Source organism: Danio rerio, chromosome 16, assembly GCF_052040795.2.
Source record: "Danio rerio strain M-AB ecotype USA chromosome 16, GRCz13ab, whole genome shotgun sequence".
NCBI classification, from domain to species: Eukaryota; Metazoa; Chordata; class Actinopteri; order Cypriniformes; family Danionidae; genus Danio; species Danio rerio.
The window spans coordinates 36,190,715-36,213,700 of record NC_141036.1 but is presented as its reverse complement, the minus strand read 5'-3'; the positions used below and the strand labels follow the sequence as shown (position 1 = coordinate 36,213,700).

The following is a 22,986-nucleotide window of genomic DNA, read 5'->3' as shown; positions in this document are numbered from 1 at the left end:
ATATAGATATTTTATTCGTAAGGAGCTGCCTGTTTATCTATCTATCTATCTATCTATCTATCTATCTATCTATCTATCTATCTATCTATCTATCTATCTATCTATCTATCTATCTATCTATCTATCTATCTATCTATCTATCTATCTATCTATCTATCTATCATCTACCGACCTACATACCTAACTACTTACCTGTCTGTGTGTCGGTCTGTCTTTCTGTCTGTCTGCCTATCTATCTTTCTTTCTTTGCCTGTTTTGCTTGACATGTTTTCTTCTGCTAGATTTCTTGATGTGTCTCTTTAATAATCTTCTTTATACTAATCTTGCTTTTTTTCTGCGTCTTCTATATAGCTTTCCTTTTTAATTTCACGGCTTCTATTTCTCATCCTGCATTTTTGTTTTATTCATTGTCTATACGCTTTCCCTCATGAAATTCTTCCTGACTTTAAATATCTATATATCTGAACTCGTTTAAGTTTGACTTTCTGTCTCTGTGCCTCTAAGGCTTATTAATATTTCATAGAGCTGCTTTTCCTACTAATTTTGCTTCTTAGTTGCTTTTCAAGCTATCTCTGCTTTTTTCCCCTTTTGTATACTTTTCTTGTTTCTTACACTCTTTTTCTTTACAATTCCTTTAGGTGTTATCTTTTTCCTGTGCTTTTAACCTGTCTGATCCCATGATTTCTCTAGTATTTTATTTTTGCGTTTATTTTCTGTAGTTCACTATTTCCCTTTCTTTTTTCTTTCCTTCTTCTAGACAGCTGGCTTGTTTTTATCTCACATGCATTACAGTATCCTCATGTCATTGCTATATCACATATATATATATATATATATATATATATATATATATATATATATATATATATATATATATATATATATATATATATATATATACATAAATCAACGTACTAAAGTGTAAGCTATTCTGTGACTTAATTGTACATTAAAACTGTTTTATGATGTTTAAAATTTGTGTCTGTGTGTGATATATAAAATAGCATTGAACACAATATTGGCATAATGCTAAAAGAAGTCTGTGGAAAAAAAGTTAGAAATAATGCTTCAGATATTTTAAATCTTTAATGCCACATTTATTTTGATGTAAACATATTTTATATCGTTATTAGTTTTTTCTTAATTCTTTAGTTTAATTTTCCCTTTTTGCACATCTGTCGGTTTTAATTTGCCTGTAAACCATTACAATGATGGACTTTCGGCCAAAGCTGTCAAAACCTATTCTGTTCTAGACTTTGTATAAACTTTATAGTAACTGTTTTTCAATACGACTGTCAACAAAAAAGAAGAAAGCTCACGTTACAGGGTGGAGTCAATATTCAACTAGAGGCAGGTCATTTTATTTCGATGAGGCTAAATTACAGGAACAGGCAGTACTCTTAATCGTGTTCGGAAGAAATCCATATCGTTGGACAGCTACGACATCCCGCACTATGTACAAGAACTTCGCATTACTGTGTAAGTAGCTACCTTAATATGATTATGTATTTAATTCAAATTTTAATCAAACTTAATTATATTGGTAATTCGAGTGTTATTTACGCCTGCAACTTGTTTATTTTGCACCAGGTTAGATTTATCAAAGACTGAAAGTGAAAGCATGTTTGTGACGTCAACGTTATTTGTTTAAAACTTCTTTTTATTTGATTATTTTTCCAATTATACTTTAATCTTATTAAACTGACGTAAGATAACGTGCACTAACAATCAACCTTAACGTAACGTTAAGTGGTTTAGGTAACAGGAGATTGTTAACCTCTTAGCACATTTTTAGCTAACTTACAATACCCTTTTTAATTATTAAAGCCTACTTTTACAAATATATCCTACTAATATACTATTTTGTCTTATAATAGGCTATATTGCACACTTAGCATACTACTTTTTTAATTAATGCGTAATGGTAGTAAACTAACGTTATTATGGGCTAATTTGCACCGCTAGATAGCAAGAACATTTGGGCCAAATGTGATAGCTGGCACATTTGCTCAATACATTTCGAACAGCAGGGTTAGCGCACTTGTCAGATGGTACCAAAATCCCGATTTTCACTGACGTTTTTAAAGAAATCTTGTACCTATGAAATACAATGATATAGGTCACGCCTAAACGCAATAAATTATAAATAAAACAGGAAACGTTTCTCATTTTTAGATTCTTGAAAGTTGACATTTTCCCCTTTCTAATTGTGAGTAGCATTTGTTTAAAAATTGGCTTTTGTTAAAGACTTGCTTTTGCGTATAACATAACGTTATATATGTTAATTATTCTTTGCCTATTCAACTTTTCATCGTTTTATGACTTTTTTTTTTTATAAAGTAAAACAATTCAGTACAATATTTAAGATAGTAAGTCTATATCATTTAGGCCTATATATTCCCAGTTTATGTAAAAAAAAAAAAAAAATTAAGCAGTTTTGTTTTTTTCTGTAAACCCAAGGCAGAGTGAATTAGGCCTACATAAATTATACTTGCTTGTTGTGTGTATTATTTTTGTATGTAATTACTTTATTATTACATCAGATTTTAACAATATTATGGTAATTCTGCTCTCATCTATTAGCCTGGTCTTAAAATGTATTCACGTGAACTACATAAATAAATAAACAAAAAAGAAATATAGTCCACTTTTGTGTAAAGGCATATTTATAAATACAGCAGCCTGCCTGACTTGGGCATAGCCTGAACGTTGGAAACCTTGGATAAACAAACAAAAAAAAAAAAAACGGTTTCACGGTATTGTGATTACTGCTCTAAAATGTATTCTCTTAAAATGTCTGGGTAAAAAAACTAAAACTTTTTTTCTTTTTGAACACAAATATATTTTATTTGGAGAAACATTTAAAATATTTTGTAGCAGCAAACATATCAGGCTAAATTTGCATTTGTTTCGAAAACAGATTTAAAAAAAAAAACAATTTTAAACGGCATCTTTTCATTTGAAGATACTGTTGTCCTAAAAACAAACAAAACAAAATGTTTTTAAAAATCGTACACATACCTTAGGAACGGTATTGCAGAAAATTTTGACGGTTTTAAAACCTTGACCTTTTTCAAAATGTGGTATACAGTACCTTGAAAACAATTATTGTCCCATTTTGGCTACTTTGTCAAAGAGCCAATATATTTTTTCCTTACAAATATGCCTACATGCCTGTAAACATACAGAGCCTACATTTATACAGCTGCCTACATTTATACACCTTCTTCTTTTCTGAGATATTCATTCATTTTATTTTCGGCTTAGTCACCTGATTAATCGTCACCACAGCGGAATAAATCGCCAACTTATCTAGCATATGTTTTATGCAGTGTATGCCCTTCCAGCTGTAACCCATCACTGGGAAACATCCATACACACTCATTCACACACATACACTACAGACAATTTAGCTTAGCCAATTCACCATTATGCGGCAGTGGCAATGGCACATTAGCAGCAGGTGTAAATTAGGCCTACCTGTGAGTGGATGTCCGAGTTGCGGTAACCATTCCACCAAAAAAAGCTAGAAATTCTAAGCCGCCCTCCTATATTGCACTTTTGCAGAAAATCTTGAGAATTTTACAGATGGTCAGTAGCTATGTTATGCTGAGTTCAGCACGTTGAATTTTGTTAAGAAGCAGGTGATATTTTCATGAAATGATATCTTGTCCGAAAATCTCCAATGTGCTTATATTTTAAAGTTAATTTTATTTTGAACTTTCAATGAAATAAACGCTTATAATGAAAACAATTAAGAAGAAGAAGAAAAAGAAGAAGGAAAAAGTCACCTCACTGAAAAACTGATTGTTGAAAAGCTAAAATTATTCGGTGATTAAGAACCTAGAATCGTTATTAAATCCACATTTAATAAAAAACATTTAAATTTCAGCTGTTATATTTTTGCTAATTTTTTGTTAAATAATGTAAGTTCTGATTGTTCAGTAATCTAAAAAAATATATCGCCAAATGTCTGGTGAGTAAAAAATCATCTAAACCACTGCATTTCTCCATGAACAGGTGTTTCTGTTTTCTCGATGAGGGCACTTGCTTCAGAAGTGACCTGTTGTTTTGAGATTTTGACAAACCACTCAGTTACTTATGATCTCAGCAGGCCCCATGGAGCTGGCTGCAAAACATCATGGTCAGATGAGGTGAGAACTGATCAATAATTTAGCAAATAACACCATAATAAACAGTTTTACTGCCAGGCATTGTTGCATGAGTTTTATCACAGGTCATTTTAAAATATTTAAATATTGGTGGTTGTCAAAATGCAGTTTGAGGTCGGGAACAGTTATGAGCATTTCCTCAATTTTTCAAAAAAGACAATTAAAAAGACCTGGAAAGATATACACATTTAGTGTAAAAGTGAAATAATTAGCAAGAAAGCACTGACAAGGAAGTACTGTTTGTCTGTGTTTGTAGAAATGGGTTATCGTTGATGAAAATGGAGACTACAATAAGTCAGTGGTAGATCATGTGGACCCCTCAAAGTTAATCCTTAAAAGAAAGCTGGGTGAAGACGTCAAACCTCTGACATACAATGAGGACTGTATAAACACTGGGGTAAACATTAGTCCTAAGCTAAATATGATATTTGGAGTTTATAATACTGTTTATTCGTCTCTAGAGATGAGTAATATTGCTCTCTCTCTCTCTCTCTCTCTCTCTCTCTCTCTCTCTCTCTCTCTCTCTCTCTCTCTCTCTCTCTCTCTCTCTCTCTCTCTCTCTCTCTCTCTGTGTGTTCCCCTTTCTTTTTTTTTCCACAGAAGGGTCACGTTGCAGAATGTAACAGTATGTTGATTTCAACAGCACATAATATAAGGGTTATGACATTTTAATTTATATCTGACACTCTGCATTGTTTTGAGTAACAATAAATATGTGGAGAACTAATCTAATAAGCAAGAAAACTGCACTTTTGCAATGAATAGAATTTTTAATAGAATTATTGTATATTGTTAAAAACCTTTTTCATGATGATTAACAGAGTCATTAATTATCAGTCAGAATGATTTTAAAACAGAGTAGGTCACACTTTATTACACTTGGTAAGAAATACATTTAACAGCAGTAAACACTAGCGCTTTCCCAAGATTTACTTCAGGGGAAAGCTGGGGAATGTCCCAACAGACACAAGCATGTCGTCACTATTCAGGAATTGTGCTGTTGAGTTAATTACTTAAAAAATGTGCCAGCAGGAGAACTCTGTGAAGGCACAAGTGCAGATTGTATGTGTGTGTTGTTTATGGTCTGATTGTTGGTGTAACAGTTTTATGGTTATTGAGGGTATTATGGAAATCATAATGTTTGACTTAGAATAATAAAGCACTTAAGGAAAAAGTGAGATTAGTTTTTAAGTAATAATTGTAAAAATGTCTGTTTTTTTTTTTACCAGATCCTTGTCACGTTTCGGATGCATCTACAATTGCTCCAGGTGAGATCAAACTAATGTTTTGGAGGCTTGTTTTTTTAGCCAACTTTATACTGTATATCTCAAATTATACTGTATAACCTAAATACTGTACTGTGAAAACAGTTTGAAATGTATAACTATTATTTGTTAAAGGTATGGTTCACCCAAAAAGAAAAATGTAGACCACCTCAAATGCGTCTAAATCTTTATTGTTTGTTAGTTTTTTTTGGTGAGCACAAAAAAGATATTATGAAGAATGGTGGAAACCATTTGCCATCGATATCATCCATAGTACTGTAAATGCATAAATGACAACAGAATGTTCATTTTTGGGTGAACCGTCCGTTTAATAGTCACTGCGATGTTTATAAACTTTAAAAGCTGGAATGTTTTAAGTTTCATGTAATGGATTTATGAGCAGTACAACAATACATCATCACCTTTGAATTATAAGGTTCTATCTGACATTTTTGTCAAAACTGAGTTGTTGACATATTCAATATATTATTGAGTTATCGACACATTAAGTTTACATTTTAAGACTTTTTATTTAAAAAACAACTGTTACATGCTGTTTGCTATATGGAATGCAAAAACTTTAAAGCTCAATATCTCAAAATCATTCAATACGCAAATAGAACCTTATAATTCCAAGGTGACGACATTACAAAGTTTTGTGTAGAGTTTTGTGTAGAGAACAGTGCTGTAGCTTCATTCTTTAGAAAACCCAGTTTGTCCTGAGTAATTATTTTATAATACAGATGCTAATTAAATGCTTCCACTGTTTCATTAGAATTATATGCACTGGTTTGAATCAAATTAGTATTGTTTGTTGAACCTGAGGACATTGAAGTATTTTTGTATTGTTTTTATAACAAATATAATTCTTTTGGGAGAGCTCTAAGTCTAAACCTTTAGTGAAACATAAAGCAAACAAACAAAAACCATTAATATATTTCTTTAATATTTCTTTTTAGTCTCTTACACTGCCACCACTGAACAAGCTGACAGAGATCAAGGCATTAATTCTACCATTATGATCGCCATAATTGTCGTGGTGCTCATATTCATCATCATCATCATCATCATATGTTACTGGAAGTGTCAAGTTTCAAAGGTTCCTTTCAGGTAGGTAAATAAATAGATATTAGGCAGGTCAGAACATTACAATATACACTCTCTGGTCACTTTTTTAGGTACACCTGTTCAACTGCTCGTTAATGCAAATTTCTAATCAGCCAATCATATGGCAGCAACTCAATGCATTTAGACATGTAGACATGGTCAAGACGATCTGCTGCAGTTCAAACTGAGCATCAGAATGGAGAAAAAAGGTGATTTAGGTGACTTTGAACGTGGCATGGTTGTTGGTGCCAGACGGACTGTTCTGAGTATTTCAGAAACTGCTGAACTACTGGGTTTTTCATGCGCAACCATCTCTAGGATTTACAGAGAATGGACTGAAAAAGAGAAAATATCCAGTAAGTGGCAGTTCTGTGGGCGCAAATACCTTGTGATGCCAGAGGTCAGAGGAGAATGGCCAGACTGGTTTCAGCTGATAGAAAGGCAGCAGTAACTCAAATAACCACTTGTTACAACCGTGGTATGCAAAAGAGCATTTCTGAATGCACAACACGTTAAACCTTGAGGTGGATGGGCTACAGCAGCAGAAGACCACACCGGGCTCCACTCCTGTCCACTAAGAACAGGAAAATGAGGCTACAATTCACACAGGATCACCAAAATTAATCAATAGAAGATTGGAAAAACGTTGCCTAGTCGGATGAGTCTCGATTTCTGCTGCAAAATTCGGATGGTAGGGTCAGAATTTGGTTTTATGAAAGCATGGATCTATTCTGCCTTGTATCACGGTTCAGGCTGGTGGTGGTGGTGATATGGTGTGGGTGATATTTTCTTGGCACACTTTAGACCCAATAGTACCAATTGAGTATGGTTACTGACCATGTTTATCCCTTTATGACCACAGCGTATCCATCTTCTGATCCAGCAGGCTAACGTGCCATGTCATAAAGTGCGAATCATCTCAGACTGGTTTCTTGAGCTTGACAATGAGTTGGTGGTCCAATTAAAATTGGGTCAAACCTGGTATTAAAAAGGTGTACCTAATACAGTGGCCGGTGAATATATATATATATATATATATATATATATATATATATATATATATATATATATATATATTCCCAAATGATGTTTAACAGGGCAAGGAAATTTTCACAGTATGTCTGATAATGTTTTTTCTTCTGGAGAAAGTCTTATTTGTTTTATTTCGGCTAGAATAAAAGCAGTTTTTAAATTTTTTAATGACCCTTTTAAAGTCAAAATTATTACCCCTTTTAAGCTTTTTTGTTTTGATATTCTACAGAATAAACCATCATTATACAATAACTTGCCTAATTACCCTAACCTACCTAGTTAACCTAATTAACCTAGTTAAGCCTTTAAATGTCTTTAGGCTGTATCATGAAAGTGTCATGAAAAATATCTAGTCTAATATTATTGACTGTGATGAAAGATAAAACAAATCATTTATTAGAAATGAGTTATTAAAACTATTATGTTTAGAAATGGGTTGAAAAAATCTTTCTGCTGTTAAACAGAAGTTGGGGGGGAAAAACAAAAGGGGATTAACAATTCAGGGGGGCTAATAATTCTAACTTTAACTGTATATAAAATACATTGCCTTTCTGTAATTTAGAAGCCTGTTGCACAAACAAGATTTGGGTTGCGTTTAGTTTGATCAAACTGATTTTGGGCTGTAAGAAGCCAGGTTGGTTTTAATCAATTGTATTTGCTATGGTAACCTATAGTATGCTACACAGCTAACTTGCTCATCTTTACACCTTACTTGCCTTAAAGCAATTTTGAGTAAATGTATTTTGTTGCTAATAATTTATATTATATGAACTATTATTATTTATACTTCTGTTAAATTTAAATACAATTAAATAAAATACTATTCAAAGGCTCCATAGTGGCACAGTGGGTATTACGTTCGCCTCACAGCAAGAAGGTCACTGGTTCAAGCCTCAGCTGGGTCAGTTGGTGTTTCTGTTTGGAGTTTGCATGCTCTTGCCGTGTTGGTGGCATGGGTTTACTCCGGGTGCTGCAGTTTCCCTCACAGTCCAAAGACATGCAGTATAGGTGAATTAAATAAGTTTAATTGTCCATAGTGTATGTGTGCGAATGAGTGTGTATGGATGTTTCCCAGTGATGGGTTGCAGCTGGAAGGCCATCCGCTGCTTAAAACATGTGCTGGATAAGTTGGTGGTTCATTCCGCTTTGGCAAACCCAGATTAATAAAGGGACTAAGCCGAAAAAGAAAATGAATGAATGATTATTCAATTAACATTAGTTGAGGCTTTAAATTAAAATGTACATTTAATTATTCACATCTAAATTTGCTTTACCGAACAAAGCTTTTACAATGACTGCCTTTTTTAGACCAGGGGTGGCCAACTCTGTTCCTGGAGAACCACCTTCCTGCAGATTTCTGTTACAACACAAATCAAACACACCTCCCTGTAATTATCGCGCAGTGTTCAGGTCCTAATTAATTGGTTCAGGTGTGTTTGATATGGGTAGCAACTGAAATTTGCAGGAAGGTGGTTTTCCAGGAGCAGAGTTGGCCACCCCTGTATTAGATAATAGTGAACCTACATTATTAAAATTGGTTATTATAATTGATTTGCAATGATATAATAATATTTGCTTTAAGTTGCCTTCACAAACTTTATACACATCTACAATGTCTTGTAGATGTGTATTATTCATTCATTCATTTTCTTTTCGGCTTAGTCTCTTCATCATAGAATAGATTGAACCGCCAACTTATCCAGCATATATTTTATGCAGCAAATGCCCTTTCAGTTGCAACCCATCACTAGGAAACACCCATTCATTCCCATACACACACATACACTATAGACAATTTAGCCTATTCAATTTACCTATATCGCATGTCTTTGGACTGTGGGGAAAACCGGGAGCACCTGGAGGAAACCCACACAAACATGGAGAGAACATGCAAACTCCACACAGAAATGCCAGCCGAGGCTCGAACCAGCGATCTTCTTGCTGTGAGGTGATTGTGCTACCCACTGCGCCACTGTGACACCTCATATTATATTATTCATTCATTCATTTTCTTGTCGGCTTAGTCCCTTTATTAATCTGGGGTCGCCACAGCGGAATGAACGGCCAACTTATTACGCAGCGGATGCCCTTCCAGCCACAACCCATCTCTGGGAAACATCCATACACACATTCACACACACACACTCATACATTACGGACAATTTAGCCTACCCAATTCACCTGTACCGCATGCCTTTGGACTGTGGGGGAAACCGGAGCACCCGGAGGAAACCCACGTGAACGCAGGGAGAACATGCAAACTCCACACAGAAACGCTAACTGACCCAGCAATTTCTTAATCATTCAAGTAAATATAGCTGACTTTCTCACGGGAAATGAACCAAACTGACCTCTCACATGTGTTGTATGATTGGTTGTTTGCTACACTCATGTGTCGTGTGTCACTTTAAGATGCATGTTATCCATGGTTAATCAAAAACCTTGATTTTGTCAACCTGAAACATAATCTGAAACCTGGAGTTTGTTCAACTTGTTTTGTGCAACAGGCCTCGAAGCTCTTTAACTTGTTTTTCAGTGTCTCTACAGTAATTTTACTGTGAAACACCAGCATTTCATATATTCTTATAATCCTCTTTTTTATGTTGTTACAGTAGGTGCAGATGGAGAGCAGTGCCAAAAAAGGAAAACCTGACTGTTGTGACCACTTGAAGAACTAATAATGATTATAATGCTAAAAAACTGATGTTCACTCGTGTATGAGTAAGAAGTTAGTAAGTAAATTTAAAAGCTGTGGAAGCTAATAATAATATAACCTTTTAATATTAATAATATTATAAAGCTATACAATATTTTATTGTTATTATATTATATTATATTATTTTATATTATATTATATTATTTTATATTATATTATATTATTTTATATTATATAATATTATATTATATTATATTATATTATATTATATTATATTATATTATATTATATTATATTATATTGTATTGTATTGTATTATATTATATTGTATTATATTATATTATATTATATTATATTATATTATATTATATTATTTTATATTATATTATATTATATTATATTATATTATATTGTATTGTATTGTATTATATTATATTGTATTATATTATATTATATTATATTATATTATATTATATTATATTATATTATATTATATTATATTGTATTATATTATATTATATTGTATTGTATTATATTATATTATATTATATTATATTATATTATATCATAATATATTATATTATATTATATTATATTATATTATATTATATTATATTATATTATATATTAGTTTATAATTTCATATAGTTATTCATCAATATAATGTTGAGCTATTTGAAATGTTAACACACTTTAAAAAATATCTGTTAGAATAACTGACATTAAATATATATATATATATATATATATATATATATATATATATATATATATATATATATATATATATATATATATATATATATATATATATATATATATATATTATACATATTTATTACATACTGTGTAATGAGTTAAAGACAACTCAAAGTATTTGACAGCCTTAAATCATTTAAGTTTACAAATCCGTATTCTTAAATACTGTGAACTTACTTGTTTGAGTTATAAAATATTATTTTGTGTGTAATAATGTACCCTGGACCACAAAACCAGTTGATAACAAAAGTTGATATATTTTTGTAATAGCCAAAATGACATTGTGTATGTGTCAGAATTATAGATATTGTCTTTTATTCCTAAGAATATAATATATAGACAGTGTAATATAAAGAACATGTGCCATGAAGATTTTTAGTACATTTCCTACTGTAAATATATCACTCACTTTCCTTCAACTTAGTCCTTGATTTATCAGGAGTAGTCACAGCAGAATGAACTGCCAATTATTCTGGCATATGTTTTTATGCAGCGGATGCCCTTCCAGTGCCTTCTCTAACTTATGAAGCCCCAACAGCAGTGCTAACCAATGAGTCACTGAATCGTCCAATAAAAATAGGTCAATAATCAGTTTTTGATCAGTAATGTACAATAAAGGTGCTGTAGGTGATTGTTTTCAGACACATATTTTGTTGTGCTGGTTGAAAGTCTCGTCACATTCCAATAGTACTGATTAAAGTAAATGATCTAAATGTATTTATATGTATTTTTATATTCTGGGTTAGGCATAAAACAAAAAAATGGGGGGGGGTTACATGTTTTGTCATCACTTTAGACATTACGCTAAAGAATCATTCAAATACTAGCTCTAAAGTGACGGTGAAATAGCAACAATTTCTACTGTTAAGACTATCAGCTGCAGATGTAAATGGGTAACGGAAGAAATTAGTCCCTCTACAAAAGTGTTTTTGAGACTCGCCGTGTTCATGCGACTATGCCGTCAAACTATTGTACAAACGCAATATCACACTCGTAGGCTGATGATATTATAAAATAGACACTATTCTTAAGAATAAACTGCATACATGCAATCTAAACAACTACATTCTCAACTAAAGGTGTGAGTGGAGTAATACACAAAAGGTGAAGGTTGAAGAAACTGGACGAGTGTTGTTATTTGCAGAATATCGCACAGCTATAAGCCAATCAGATTCAAGAACCAGACAGAACTGTTGTGTAAATGTATTTAGCTTTCAGGTGATGTATACATCTCAGTTTCAAGGGCCTGTCCATTACGCCACTGAGTTGCTGTAAAAACAAATGCTGAATCAAAACTTTTAAAAATCCTGAATCAATATTGGATTCTTTTGCACACTGGAGGAAGGATGACACCATGGCTGAAGTGTTTCTTCAGGCAATGTTCTGTTTTAAAACTATTTTAGTCAAGCAAAGCTGATGTAGATTGTTAGGTGTTATAAATTGGTTATATGCACAGAAGTGTTGTTTAGCCACTGAAATCTTCCGGCAAAAGATCGATGTGACTCTTTTCAATTTCAAGGGAACTTTTACAGCATCGATAATGTAGATTTTTATTTAGTTTAACAACAACATCAGTAAATAGTGATATTCTGCCTAGCCTGCTTTACTAAGGTGAAGTTGGTTTTATAGTCACATCACATTGGTTAATTTTTGAACAATGACAACCTGTGAAGAGTTACCTATATTGCTTACTATGCTACTTTGAATATTTGCTCTGAAATAGCATGTAAATATGGCTTAGTCATAAGTATAAATCCTGCATGCTGCCGGCCAACCATTAACTACATTTCTACATCAGGTTGTCTGCTGGCATGGCTTTGGACAGCAGGGGAGGTTACTGTGTTTCGAAGATATTATGCTAACTGGTTAGCATTTTGGCAGATCACCTACTGCATTGTATTTTGGCGAAATATTGTCTTATTTTAACAAGTCATACCTCAGTGGAAAATATGTGAGCAATACCACACGAGCAGCAGTGCAATGTGGCTGTATATGTGCACCTGTGGGAGGCGTGTGTTGGCACAAAGCTGCAGGACGGGTTTTGCCTTAGTGTCCCCACCAGAAACGATATACAGCCACATCCTACTGCTACTAGTCTGATATTGCTTTTGTACAATAGTTTGATGGCATAATTGTGTGTATAAAAAAGAAAATCGAACACCGAGAGTCTTAAAAACCCTTTTGTAGAGGAAATACTTTCTTTCATCTGCAGCTGATGGTCATAACAGCAGAAACCGTTGCTACTTCACCAACGTCACTGTAGAGCTAGTATTTGAATGATTCTTCAGCTTAATGTCTAAAGTAATGACAAAACAGGTGATTTTTCCTCACCTTTCAAGATTATACAGCTGAATGGCATGAAATGACATCAGTCTAGAGAGATTTTGAAGAATTTCTCCATTGCAATTGAGATTTCACAATAATTAACCCCAAAAAGCCAGAGCAAAGCAAACACTACCAGTTTCTGTTGTATAAATACAGCAATACAAAATACAACAGAGAGATCGACTTAGAATGTCACTAACCTGATTTATAATGATTTGTTCTGCTGTAGTTTGAAACTTACACTGAGAAAATGCTGTTTTTCTTACCCAAGGACTTATGGCATCTCTGTCGCCACTTGTGGTGGATTGTCAACTGTCACTTTCTTTGGTCGGCTCAGACAGGCTGATGTTTTAAAATAGACACTATTCTTATAAATAAACTGCATAGATGCAGTCTAAACAACTACATTCTCAACTAAAACGCCTTAAAAGTACATTATGTTGTCCAAAAGCACCAATATTTGTCGAACTGTTGAGTGTCCTCTGCTTGTTGCTATATGTGGGCGGAGTAATACAGAAAGGTGAAGGTTGATGAGGCTGGACGAATGTTATTTTCAGAATATTGCACAGCTATCAGCCAATCAGATTCAAGAACCAGCCAGAACTGTTGTGTAAATTTATTTAGCGTTCAGGTAATGTATACATCTCAGGTTCAAATAAAATTAACACTGATAATTTATGTTTTTTATGGTCCAGGGTCATATTCAGTTGTAATACTCTGTATACAAATTTCTGTTTACTTCTTTTGCTATTAATGTAACAAAAATTTACTTAGTGGAAATTGTTAGTATCTGCATATTCAGTTAACACAGTGACTATCATTGTACTTAAATGTGCCAAGCTAATACTTTGTAAACAAAGGCCATTTTGTCAATATATAACTGGAATATGCTCCATATCCATGTATTAATCTGCTTTTAAATTGCCTATTGATTGCTTGTTACAATTGATTCAAAAATAAAATTGTAAAGTGATTATAAAAAAATGTAAAGTGTCCATGTTTTCACTTTTAAAATCCATTTTGGTATACTAGAATTTTAACAACATATGTTAGAACCATTCAAGTTTATATTCATTTAATAATATTATGTATTGTTGAGAAATTGTATAAAGGTCAGGTTTGACTGCTGATGCTGTGTTGGTTTTAAAATATGGGCAATTGTGGCCCAATGCACTTAAAATTCAATGGTTGCAGGTTTCAATTTCTTCTAGGTTGATGAGAAAGTGAATAAATCACCCTAATTTCTCCTTGGGATCTGGAAGTCATAGCTGTCCACTGCTCTTATGGTGTATGTGTGTGTGGGTGCATGCTCACCTCATTGCTCATAATGTTGTTCTTCTGGAATATAACAATAATAAGCACACACTTCCTGAAGTGGAATATTCTGTGAGTAAAAGTTAAGGAATTCAGGTAACTACATAATATACCTGTTTCCGAAAGGTAAATTCATTCACTAAACCTCAAGTGTTTCCACCCCTTTATAAAAAATGTTAAACATCTAAGAATATATTTTGAAGAATGTTGGGTAACAGTTTTAGATAACCATTACTTATCAAAGCATTTCACAAATAAATTAACATCAGTGAGCAGAACATTATGTGTATGAACGTGTGTTAATGCACAGATGAACAGGAAATTATACAATGATGAGTCACAGAGTTTTTTTTTTTTTGCAGTAGCAGTGGTATCTGCTCAGTGAAAAAAGTCCAAAACAAAAGTCTCAGTGAATCACACGATCAGCAGCTCACAGCAGAGACTGATGGCAGCAGTCTTTTTAGGTAAGTTCACCTACAGTATAGAGTGTGAGTGTGTATTCTTTTGTCAAAATTTTTTTTGAAAAAGATACATATTGAATTCTGTTTCTTTCTGTTTTGCACTTTGCATTCTCATTGCTCTCTAAGGTGCCCTCCTCTTTCTGAGGGGAATTCTTGCCAATCCAAAGTGCTCTGTTTCAGTGTATCAGAATAACTCTGTTGCATATATCATCTCAGAGCCAAGCAGACCTGGCTGTACACATGAATGGAGCTCAGCTGTAAGCACTTTATTTGGCCTTTTTATTGTTTCTAAACTTGTCTTTAAAGTGAAAAGAATACCTGTGTGTGTGATTTGTGAAAATATGATGATGAGCAGGACACCATGCTGGTGGATATGAAGGGGAACTTTTTCCATGAAGTCATTTTGCACATCGAGCCACAAAGGATTGTCACAGTAAACTGTCAGCATAACATTACATATCATGAGGAATGTTTGGCACAGAAGGTAGGCCATTTATTATATTTGAATTACAGACAAATCATCAGTCGGCCCGTTTATAATATAAGTAAATTTAGGGATGATGCTTTTTCACTAATATTTTGTGGTGTAAATGCAAGATTTACTTAATCTTTTGGCTTTAGGTGTCAATGGAGATCACTTGTGACTGTGAGTATTACATTTCTATTTTTAGTCTCACTAAGCTTTTAGTAAGCACAACTGTATAGCTGACTTTACTTTAAAAAGTGTGTAAACGTTGCCTTAAAATTATTAAATGAACTGTCAAGTCAAGTCAACTGAAAAGTTCCAAGTTACAACTGGTTTCCTTTTTTAAGTAAAGCCAACTTTGGCTTGGAAATGCTTTTAATACAATGTGTTTGCACACTTTTCTAAGTAACTAATCACTTTTTACTGTGACTCTGAAGTTGACTTCACCTAAAAATAATGTTTTCTAAATAACACAATGTAACTTGAAATTGTTCAGTTTAAATTGAATTGTTAAGTTTATTATAATTGTTTATAATTATGCGAATGTGACTCCCTTTTTTTAAATAATACATTTTGTACAGCATAATCTCTTTAAAAGCAACAGGTTTACTCACTTTAAAAACTAAACTAAAGGCAACTAATTGTTTTTTACAGAATATTTTAATGTAAAAGTTTATTTGTTTTATTGAACAGCTTTCATGGTCTATTGGAAATGTGAATTCTTTTTCTTATACACTTTTTTCCAGATAAATGTCCTGTATATGCAACAACAGCTGCAACAGTTGCAAAACGTAAGAGGCTCTATAACAATGTGGATAAAACATGATTTTTTAGATTATTCATTTTTATTGAACACTATCAGACAGAAGCACATACATTCACTTTTCTTTGTACTGATTACAGATTCAAACAGAAGACATGTTGTGCCAGTAGCTGTGATTTGCCATGTTGTGCTATTGATCTGTCTTTTAGTCGTCAAATGGTATGAGTCATGATCTCACACTTCCACACGTTTACTCACTGAAAGTTATCTTAATAGCATGCCTTGTCTGGGAATTTGCTTTATTATTCTAAACAAATTATAAAGGGATTTTTTTTGTACTTTTCAGCATGAGGACACGACACACCCTAAGCAGGTGCAGAGCGGGAATGAGCAAGGGTGTGGTTCATTCTAATCTGTAAATCTTGAGTTTTGCACAGAAATAAAAGTTCTCATGTTGCATTATTACAAATATTGGTGTATTTTTGCAATCACATAACATATTCATTCATTTCTGTTTGCTTAAGAAGGTTGCTTGTTTGAGTCCTGGCTAGGCCAGTTGGTGTTTCTGTATGGAGTATGCATGTTCAACTTCTTCCTGTGTTCACGTGGATTTCCTCTGGGTGCTCTTGTTTCCCCATATCCAAAGACATGCGCTTTAAGTGAACTGGATGAACTAAATTGACCGTATGTGTGTGAATGGGTGTGTATGACTCTCACCATACAAAATATGATAGAAAACAATCTTATATATAGTTTAATTTGTACTTATATATTGGGGGCCCCCAGATTACCTGTGGCCCCCAGGCGGTGCGGTGGCACAGTGGGTAGCACTGTCGCCTCACAGTAAGAAGGTCGCTGGTTTGAGCCTCGGCCTCAGTTGCCATTTCAGTGTGGAGTTTGCATGTTCTCCCTGTGTTCAATTGGGTTTCTTCTGGGTGCACTGGTTTCCCCCACAAGTCCAAAGACATGCACTATAGGTGAATTGGGTAGGCTATTCATAATGTATGGATGTAAATGGGAGTGTATGCGGCCCCTGATGAATAAAGGGACTAAAGCAAAATAAAAAATGAATGAATGAATGAATGAAATAATCTGTGTAAGCTGAGACTTTACAGATACATTATGGAGACACAAAAGATTTATATTAAATCCTAAAAAAGGGTTAAAATAATCTTCTTTCTCACTGTTCTATAGTTTAAGGGAAACCTCATTTTAACCACTGCAACTACTTTTTGGATATTGTTATTATCATTGTGGTTATACCTTCCGTGGTATTTTAAAAACACTAGCTTTTTTGTTTTCCTGTAGTGACAACAGGTGCAAGACTGATGCAGGTTCTGACCCCACCCAAGACACACATGCACACCGGCTGATCTCAGTGATAAAAAACTGCATAGTTTCCTTTATTGGGGGAATTTACGAGAAGATGCAGGCCCTCAAACCTCAAAGTGGAGGTCTGATGTAGTCATGTGCATATTTTCAAAACAAACAACCTGGCAGACATCTACTTCCAGTTAATTATGTAAGTTTCAAAGAAATGCATGCATGGTTGTTTCACTTTACTTAACATACCCTGTGGAGTGCCCAGTGAAAATATTTTCACTTAGCATACTGTTAAAAGAGTGCATGTAGAAAAAATAATGTACTGAATTCGTGTAATGTTTTCACACAGACTTTTTCTGAGACTTTTTTCTTTTTTTCTGAGACTTAGAAACTGAGGAACGATAATAGGAAATGTCTGAGTCATCCCTTATTAGACAATTTTAAAAATGTTTTTTCAGCAGTGTAGCAGAAAGCAAACGTGTAAGATTTGTTTTTGCATTGATTGAGCTTGATTCTACACTTCAGAGGAGAAATCCCCAAAAAGCAAAAAGTCCACTGAATAGACTAATTATAGCACTGCTTTACAAAAACCAAAAGTGTACTGTGGCAGACACTTTATTTTCAATTCAATTCATGTTTATTTCCATAGCATTTTTACAAAGTAGATTGTGTCGAAGCAGCTTAAAAAAAGAAGTTACAGTAAAGTCCAGTTTTCAGTTGAAGTTCAGTTCAGTTCAGTTCAGTGTGGTTTAAATTTCACTGTTGAAAGTCCAAACACTGAAGAGCAAATTCATCAATGCGCAGCTCCACAAGTTATTTTAAGTCTATTTAACTATAGGGATCCAAAATATTTAAAAACTGTGGATGATAAAGCCTCACCTCAAGTAATTGCAATACACACAAAAAAATTATTTTCTTACTTAAATTGTTTTGTCTTCTTTCTAGTTTCTTGTCCACATATCTAAATAAATTAATAAATAAACTAAGTAGAACATAATGAAAGGAAAAATGTTATTATTTTGCTTGTTTTAAGGAAAAACTGCAGATAATTTTTGGTATAATATTTCTTAAACAAGGCAATATATTTGCTTGTCTAGAAAATGCTTCTTTTTTAAGGTAGTTTTGATATTTGGACTATAAACAAGACAAAAACTCTAAGCAAGAAAAGCATTGTTCTGCAGTGTACAAAGTTAAACAAACATGTGTTCTTCCACCATTCATGAGTCATTCATTAAGCAGTAATTTTTTATTTCAACTTAATACTTTAAAAGTAATATTTATTATATAATTTGTAAAAAATAGTCAGAATGGGCATCTTGGTGGCGCAGTTGGTAACACAATCGCCTCACAGCAAGAAGGTCACTGGTTCAAGCCTTGGCTGAGTCAGTTGGCATGTTGGTGTGGAGTTTGCATGTTCTCCCCATGTTGGCGTGGGTTTCTTTCACAGTTCAAAGACATGTGGTATTAGTAAATTGGGTAAGCTAATTTGTTTGTAGGGTATGAGTGTGTATGGATGTTTCCTAGTGATGGGTTAAAGCTGGAAGGGTATCCGCTGCGTAAAAAATATGCTGGATAAGTTGGCGGTTCATTCCACTGTGACAACCCCAGCTTAATAAAGGAACTAAGCCAAAAAGAAAATGAATGAATGATTGAATGAATGAATGAAATATTCAGAATTTCAAACTCCACAGCGCCACAGCGTAATGAACCGCCAACTTATCCAGCAAGTTTTTACGCAGCGGATGCCCGTCCAGCTGCAACCCATCTCTGGGAAACATCCACACACATATTCACACACACACTCATACACTACGGACAATTTAGTCTCCCCAATTCACCTGTACTGCATGACTTTAGACTGTGGGGGAAACCGGAGCATCCGGAGGAAACCCACGCGAAGTCAGGGAGAACATGCAAACTCCACACAGAAACGCCAACTGAGCCGAGGTTTGAACCAGCTACCTTCTTGCAGCACTACCTACTGCGCCACTGCCTCGCCCAATTTCAAACTCTAATTATATATATATATATATATATATATTTTTTTTTTATTAAATTATGAATATTCTTCTAAGTGACTCTTTTGTAGTAATCTAAGAAGAGTCATTCTACTCAAATCAGTTCTGAGGAGTGAGAATTGATAGCATGTTACTCATTTCTCTTAGAAACACATGTAAGATGTAGTAATGTCACTTTTCTTAAACAGGCAGCTACAATTTGAGGAACCGTTTGTCTCTGCTGATGTCAAGAATCATAACAAAAACATGCAAAATTTGACTTTTTTTGTTAAAATTAAGGAAATGCAAGCAATTTTTATTAATGTCATTCATATTGCTTCGGCCTAGCACCTTATTCATCAGAGGTCACCACAGTGGAATAAACCATTGACTATACCAGCATATGTTTAAAAAAATACAAAATTATGATGCGGATGCCCTTCCAGCAACAACCCTGTCCTGGGAAACACCCATACACACTCACTTTTAATTGATGTAAATCATATATTTACTTCACATTAACAACATCACATAATTAAAGTTTTTTAACCATATACTATAAAGTGCACTGTAGCTACTGTATATAAGCTATTGTAGTATTTGACTAAGAAGTAGAAAAAATATTGCTGTCCAGCTACTTAAGTTTTTACTCCAGTAAACTGAAGTATTGTGGTGTAGTATATAATATACCCTATTTGTAGAAAACTACAGTATTTGGTAATTTGTTAATATTAGTTGTTGAATTACCACAGCAACTATAGAATTACAACAAATTTACCGCAAATAAATCCAAATACGTTCCAACACTAGTATTTACAATAAATCTAGCAGTTTATAGGTAATTGCGTTTGATCGGAAAAAATGGTGCTGTGCTGCCATCTAGTGGTAAATCATGATAGTTTTTTTCTTTTTGTTTAGTCAGAGTTGAGTAGATTTGCATTTTCTTTGCATTTTAGTCTTAACGGAAATTATTATTCAAGGTCTAAGGTTTTTAATATTTTCACTTATTTAAAAAGAGTTCGGGTGTCTTTGTAAATTCTACACACCAAAATGTTGTTTCTTTTATAAGATGAACACTATGTAGGGCTTTCTGACACACTTATTCAAGGTGACTGCGAACTGACCCACTTTTCAGTTTGCACTTTACAGAGAGGGCAGAACAAATCCTGAGGCTCATGAATGGGATATGACTTTTTTAAAACCTATAATTCCAGTATATGAGTTGAATTACCTGCTTCATATGTTTCAAAAAATGTAAGACTAATAAAAAATCTGTGTTGTTAACATGCATTGTGGATTAAAGTTACCTTGGTGGGTAGCTTACTAGGTAAACTATTGATTAAGATTAAAAGGGATAGTTCACATTAAAATTCTTCTAATGTCATTTACTCATCCTTTCGAACATTTAGGCTTTTATTTTATTATGTTAAACACAAAAGAAGATATAAAAAAAGATAAAAACCTAACCGCCCTGCTGAAAAAAAAAATCCAACCTAAGATGGTTGGCTGGTTTAGCTGGTTTTAGAGGGGTTTTGGCCATTTCCAGACTGGTATATTTCCAGTAATTTCGAGCCTGGTCTTAGCTGGTCAGGCTGAAAATGACCATCCTAAACCAGTTAAAACCTGGTAAGCTGGACATAGCTGGTTTCCGACTGCAGTTTAAGGTGGTTTAAGCTGTTTTTTTTAGCAGGGGCGTAGACTTAGGAAAAACAAAGTCTTAGGAGTCAATGTTTACATCAGCTTTCCTCATCTTTTTTGTGTTTATCAGAAGAAAGAAACTCATAATGGTTCGAAACCACCTGAGGGTGAATAAATGTTTGCGTGAACTAACTTTAAGATTGTTCTAACACGTCTTACTAAAACGTCAAATGTAATTTATAAACATCGTTATATGCAAACCATTTAGGAACATTTAGGCTAACTCACAAATTAAACTAACAGATGTTAATCGGTGCAGACAATCCAGTGTCACATTGATGACCTATAATTACCCGAGAACTTGTCTTTTGGCTTTAGTGACAGTAAAGTTAGATTTTAGGGTTTTAATTAAGATTATTAATTCAAATATTACACAAAGTTAGAAGTAGAAAGTTGCATAATACAAGATTCAAATGTTTTGCTGATTTTATAACAACATAACATTTGATGTGCCTCCAACTTTGAGAAAACATTGCCAGAAGGTCAAACCCAGTTAGTTAGTCAATAATATAAATGCCGTTTTAAACTGGGATTAAGGGAGGATAAAATAAGTTTATCCATTTTGTTAGACTGTATAGTGCATTCATTCAATATTTTTTCTTTGCCTTAGTCCCTTCATTTATCAGGGGATGCCACAGCAGAATGAACCACCAACTTACAGCATGTTTTACACGGCAGATGTCCTTCCAGCTGCAACCCAGTACTGGGACTCGAACCAGCGACCTTCTTGCTGTGAGGTGATAGTGCTAACCACTGAGCCACCATGTTGCCTTTTGTATCATTGACCTGTTAAAAGTTTCTGCAAATAAATGGTCTAAATGATCATTCAATTTTGAAGATATATTATCAGATGTTTCTGAAAAAAAGATTTAAGACAGAACAAATCCAGAGAACCTGTCGTTGACTCTAATCATAATCCAACTTTAAAGTTCTCTAACATTATAGGACCACACACACAAAACCATTATATAGTACGAGCAAAAAGCAATCCTATAAAAAAATGTAATACAGAAAGGTATTTTTTATTTATTTAGCAATGAAATTTCAAGATGTGCACTATTGTATGCTTTTCTGGGAAGAAGTCACATCCAGTGAGCTTCAAAGGATAAAGTAATTGTAAAAGAGTCTATTCCCCCCTGACTGCTGCTCACTGCAGCGATACGAGTTCATCTCACGCTTGTTGCATGTGTCTCTTATTAGACACACTTATGCAATTCCATATGCGTTTGCTGCGAGAGAACGAGAACAGAGAGAGAAGAACGTCCTGAGGGATGCAATATTCTTCAGATACTCTGCGTTTGCTTTGAAAGGGCCTGTTCATTTACCACTGTCTTTGTGGCTGCATTTGCACACTACAATGTACAAAGCAGAAACAGGAACTCATACATGAGTGTTTGAATCCAACAATATTTTAAAAATATGACATGAGAATATTTCCCCTAATGTTTCAGTTCAAAGTTTCAATTGTAGAGGAAGAAAAGACATTATTCATAATGAGAATATATTATTTTCCCAGTGATAGTTGTAGCTGGAAGGGCATACATTGCATAAAACATGCTGGATAAGTTGGCGGTTCATTCCTCTGTGTGGACCCCAGATTAATAAAGGGACTAAGCCAAAAATGAATGAGTGAATAAGCTGGTTTTCC

The 22,986-nt window shown here is 33.8% G+C and overlaps 2 protein-coding genes across 2 annotated transcripts; both read left to right on the top strand.

Moving 5' to 3' along the window:
- Positions 1-1,396: 1,396 nt before the first annotated feature.
- On the top strand, positions 1,397-10,371 carry LOC147840333 (uncharacterized). Its single transcript, XM_087287328.1, has 7 exons — positions 1,397-1,479; positions 4,021-4,154; positions 4,429-4,569; positions 4,773-4,797; positions 5,402-5,440; positions 6,397-6,547; positions 10,189-10,371. The coding sequence occupies exons 1-7, from the start codon at positions 1,455-1,457 to the stop codon at positions 10,244-10,246; spliced, it is 573 nt and encodes a 190-aa protein (XP_087143454.1). The 5' UTR covers positions 1,397-1,454; the 3' UTR covers positions 10,247-10,371.
- Positions 10,372-11,543: 1,172 nt separating this feature from the next.
- Positions 11,544-16,789, top strand: LOC147833383 (uncharacterized). The gene is made up of 7 exons (XM_087287344.1): positions 11,544-15,094; positions 15,218-15,348; positions 15,447-15,575; positions 15,713-15,737; positions 16,304-16,348; positions 16,461-16,539; positions 16,667-16,789. Exons 1-7 carry the CDS (start codon positions 15,076-15,078, stop codon positions 16,737-16,739), a joined length of 501 nt encoding a protein of 166 aa, XP_087143470.1. The 5' UTR covers positions 11,544-15,075; the 3' UTR covers positions 16,740-16,789.
- The last annotated feature ends 6,197 nt before the right edge of the window (positions 16,790-22,986 follow it).

Coding starts and splice junctions, on each gene's coding strand:
- LOC147833383 (XM_087287344.1), top strand. Junction 15,738..16,303: donor AATGGAGATCACTTGTGACT/GTGAGTATTACA, acceptor ACTTTTTTCCAG/ATAAATGTCCTGTATATGCA. Junction 16,349..16,460: donor AGCTGCAACAGTTGCAAAAC/GTAAGAGGCTCT, acceptor TACTGATTACAG/ATTCAAACAGAAGACATGTT.
- LOC147840333 (XM_087287328.1), top strand. CDS start 1,455: ATGTACAAGAACTTCGCATTACTGT. Junction 1,480..4,020: donor CAAGAACTTCGCATTACTGT/GTAAGTAGCTAC, acceptor CTCCATGAACAG/GTGTTTCTGTTTTCTCGATG. Junction 5,441..6,396: donor TGCATCTACAATTGCTCCAG/GTGAGATCAAAC, acceptor ATTTCTTTTTAG/TCTCTTACACTGCCACCACT.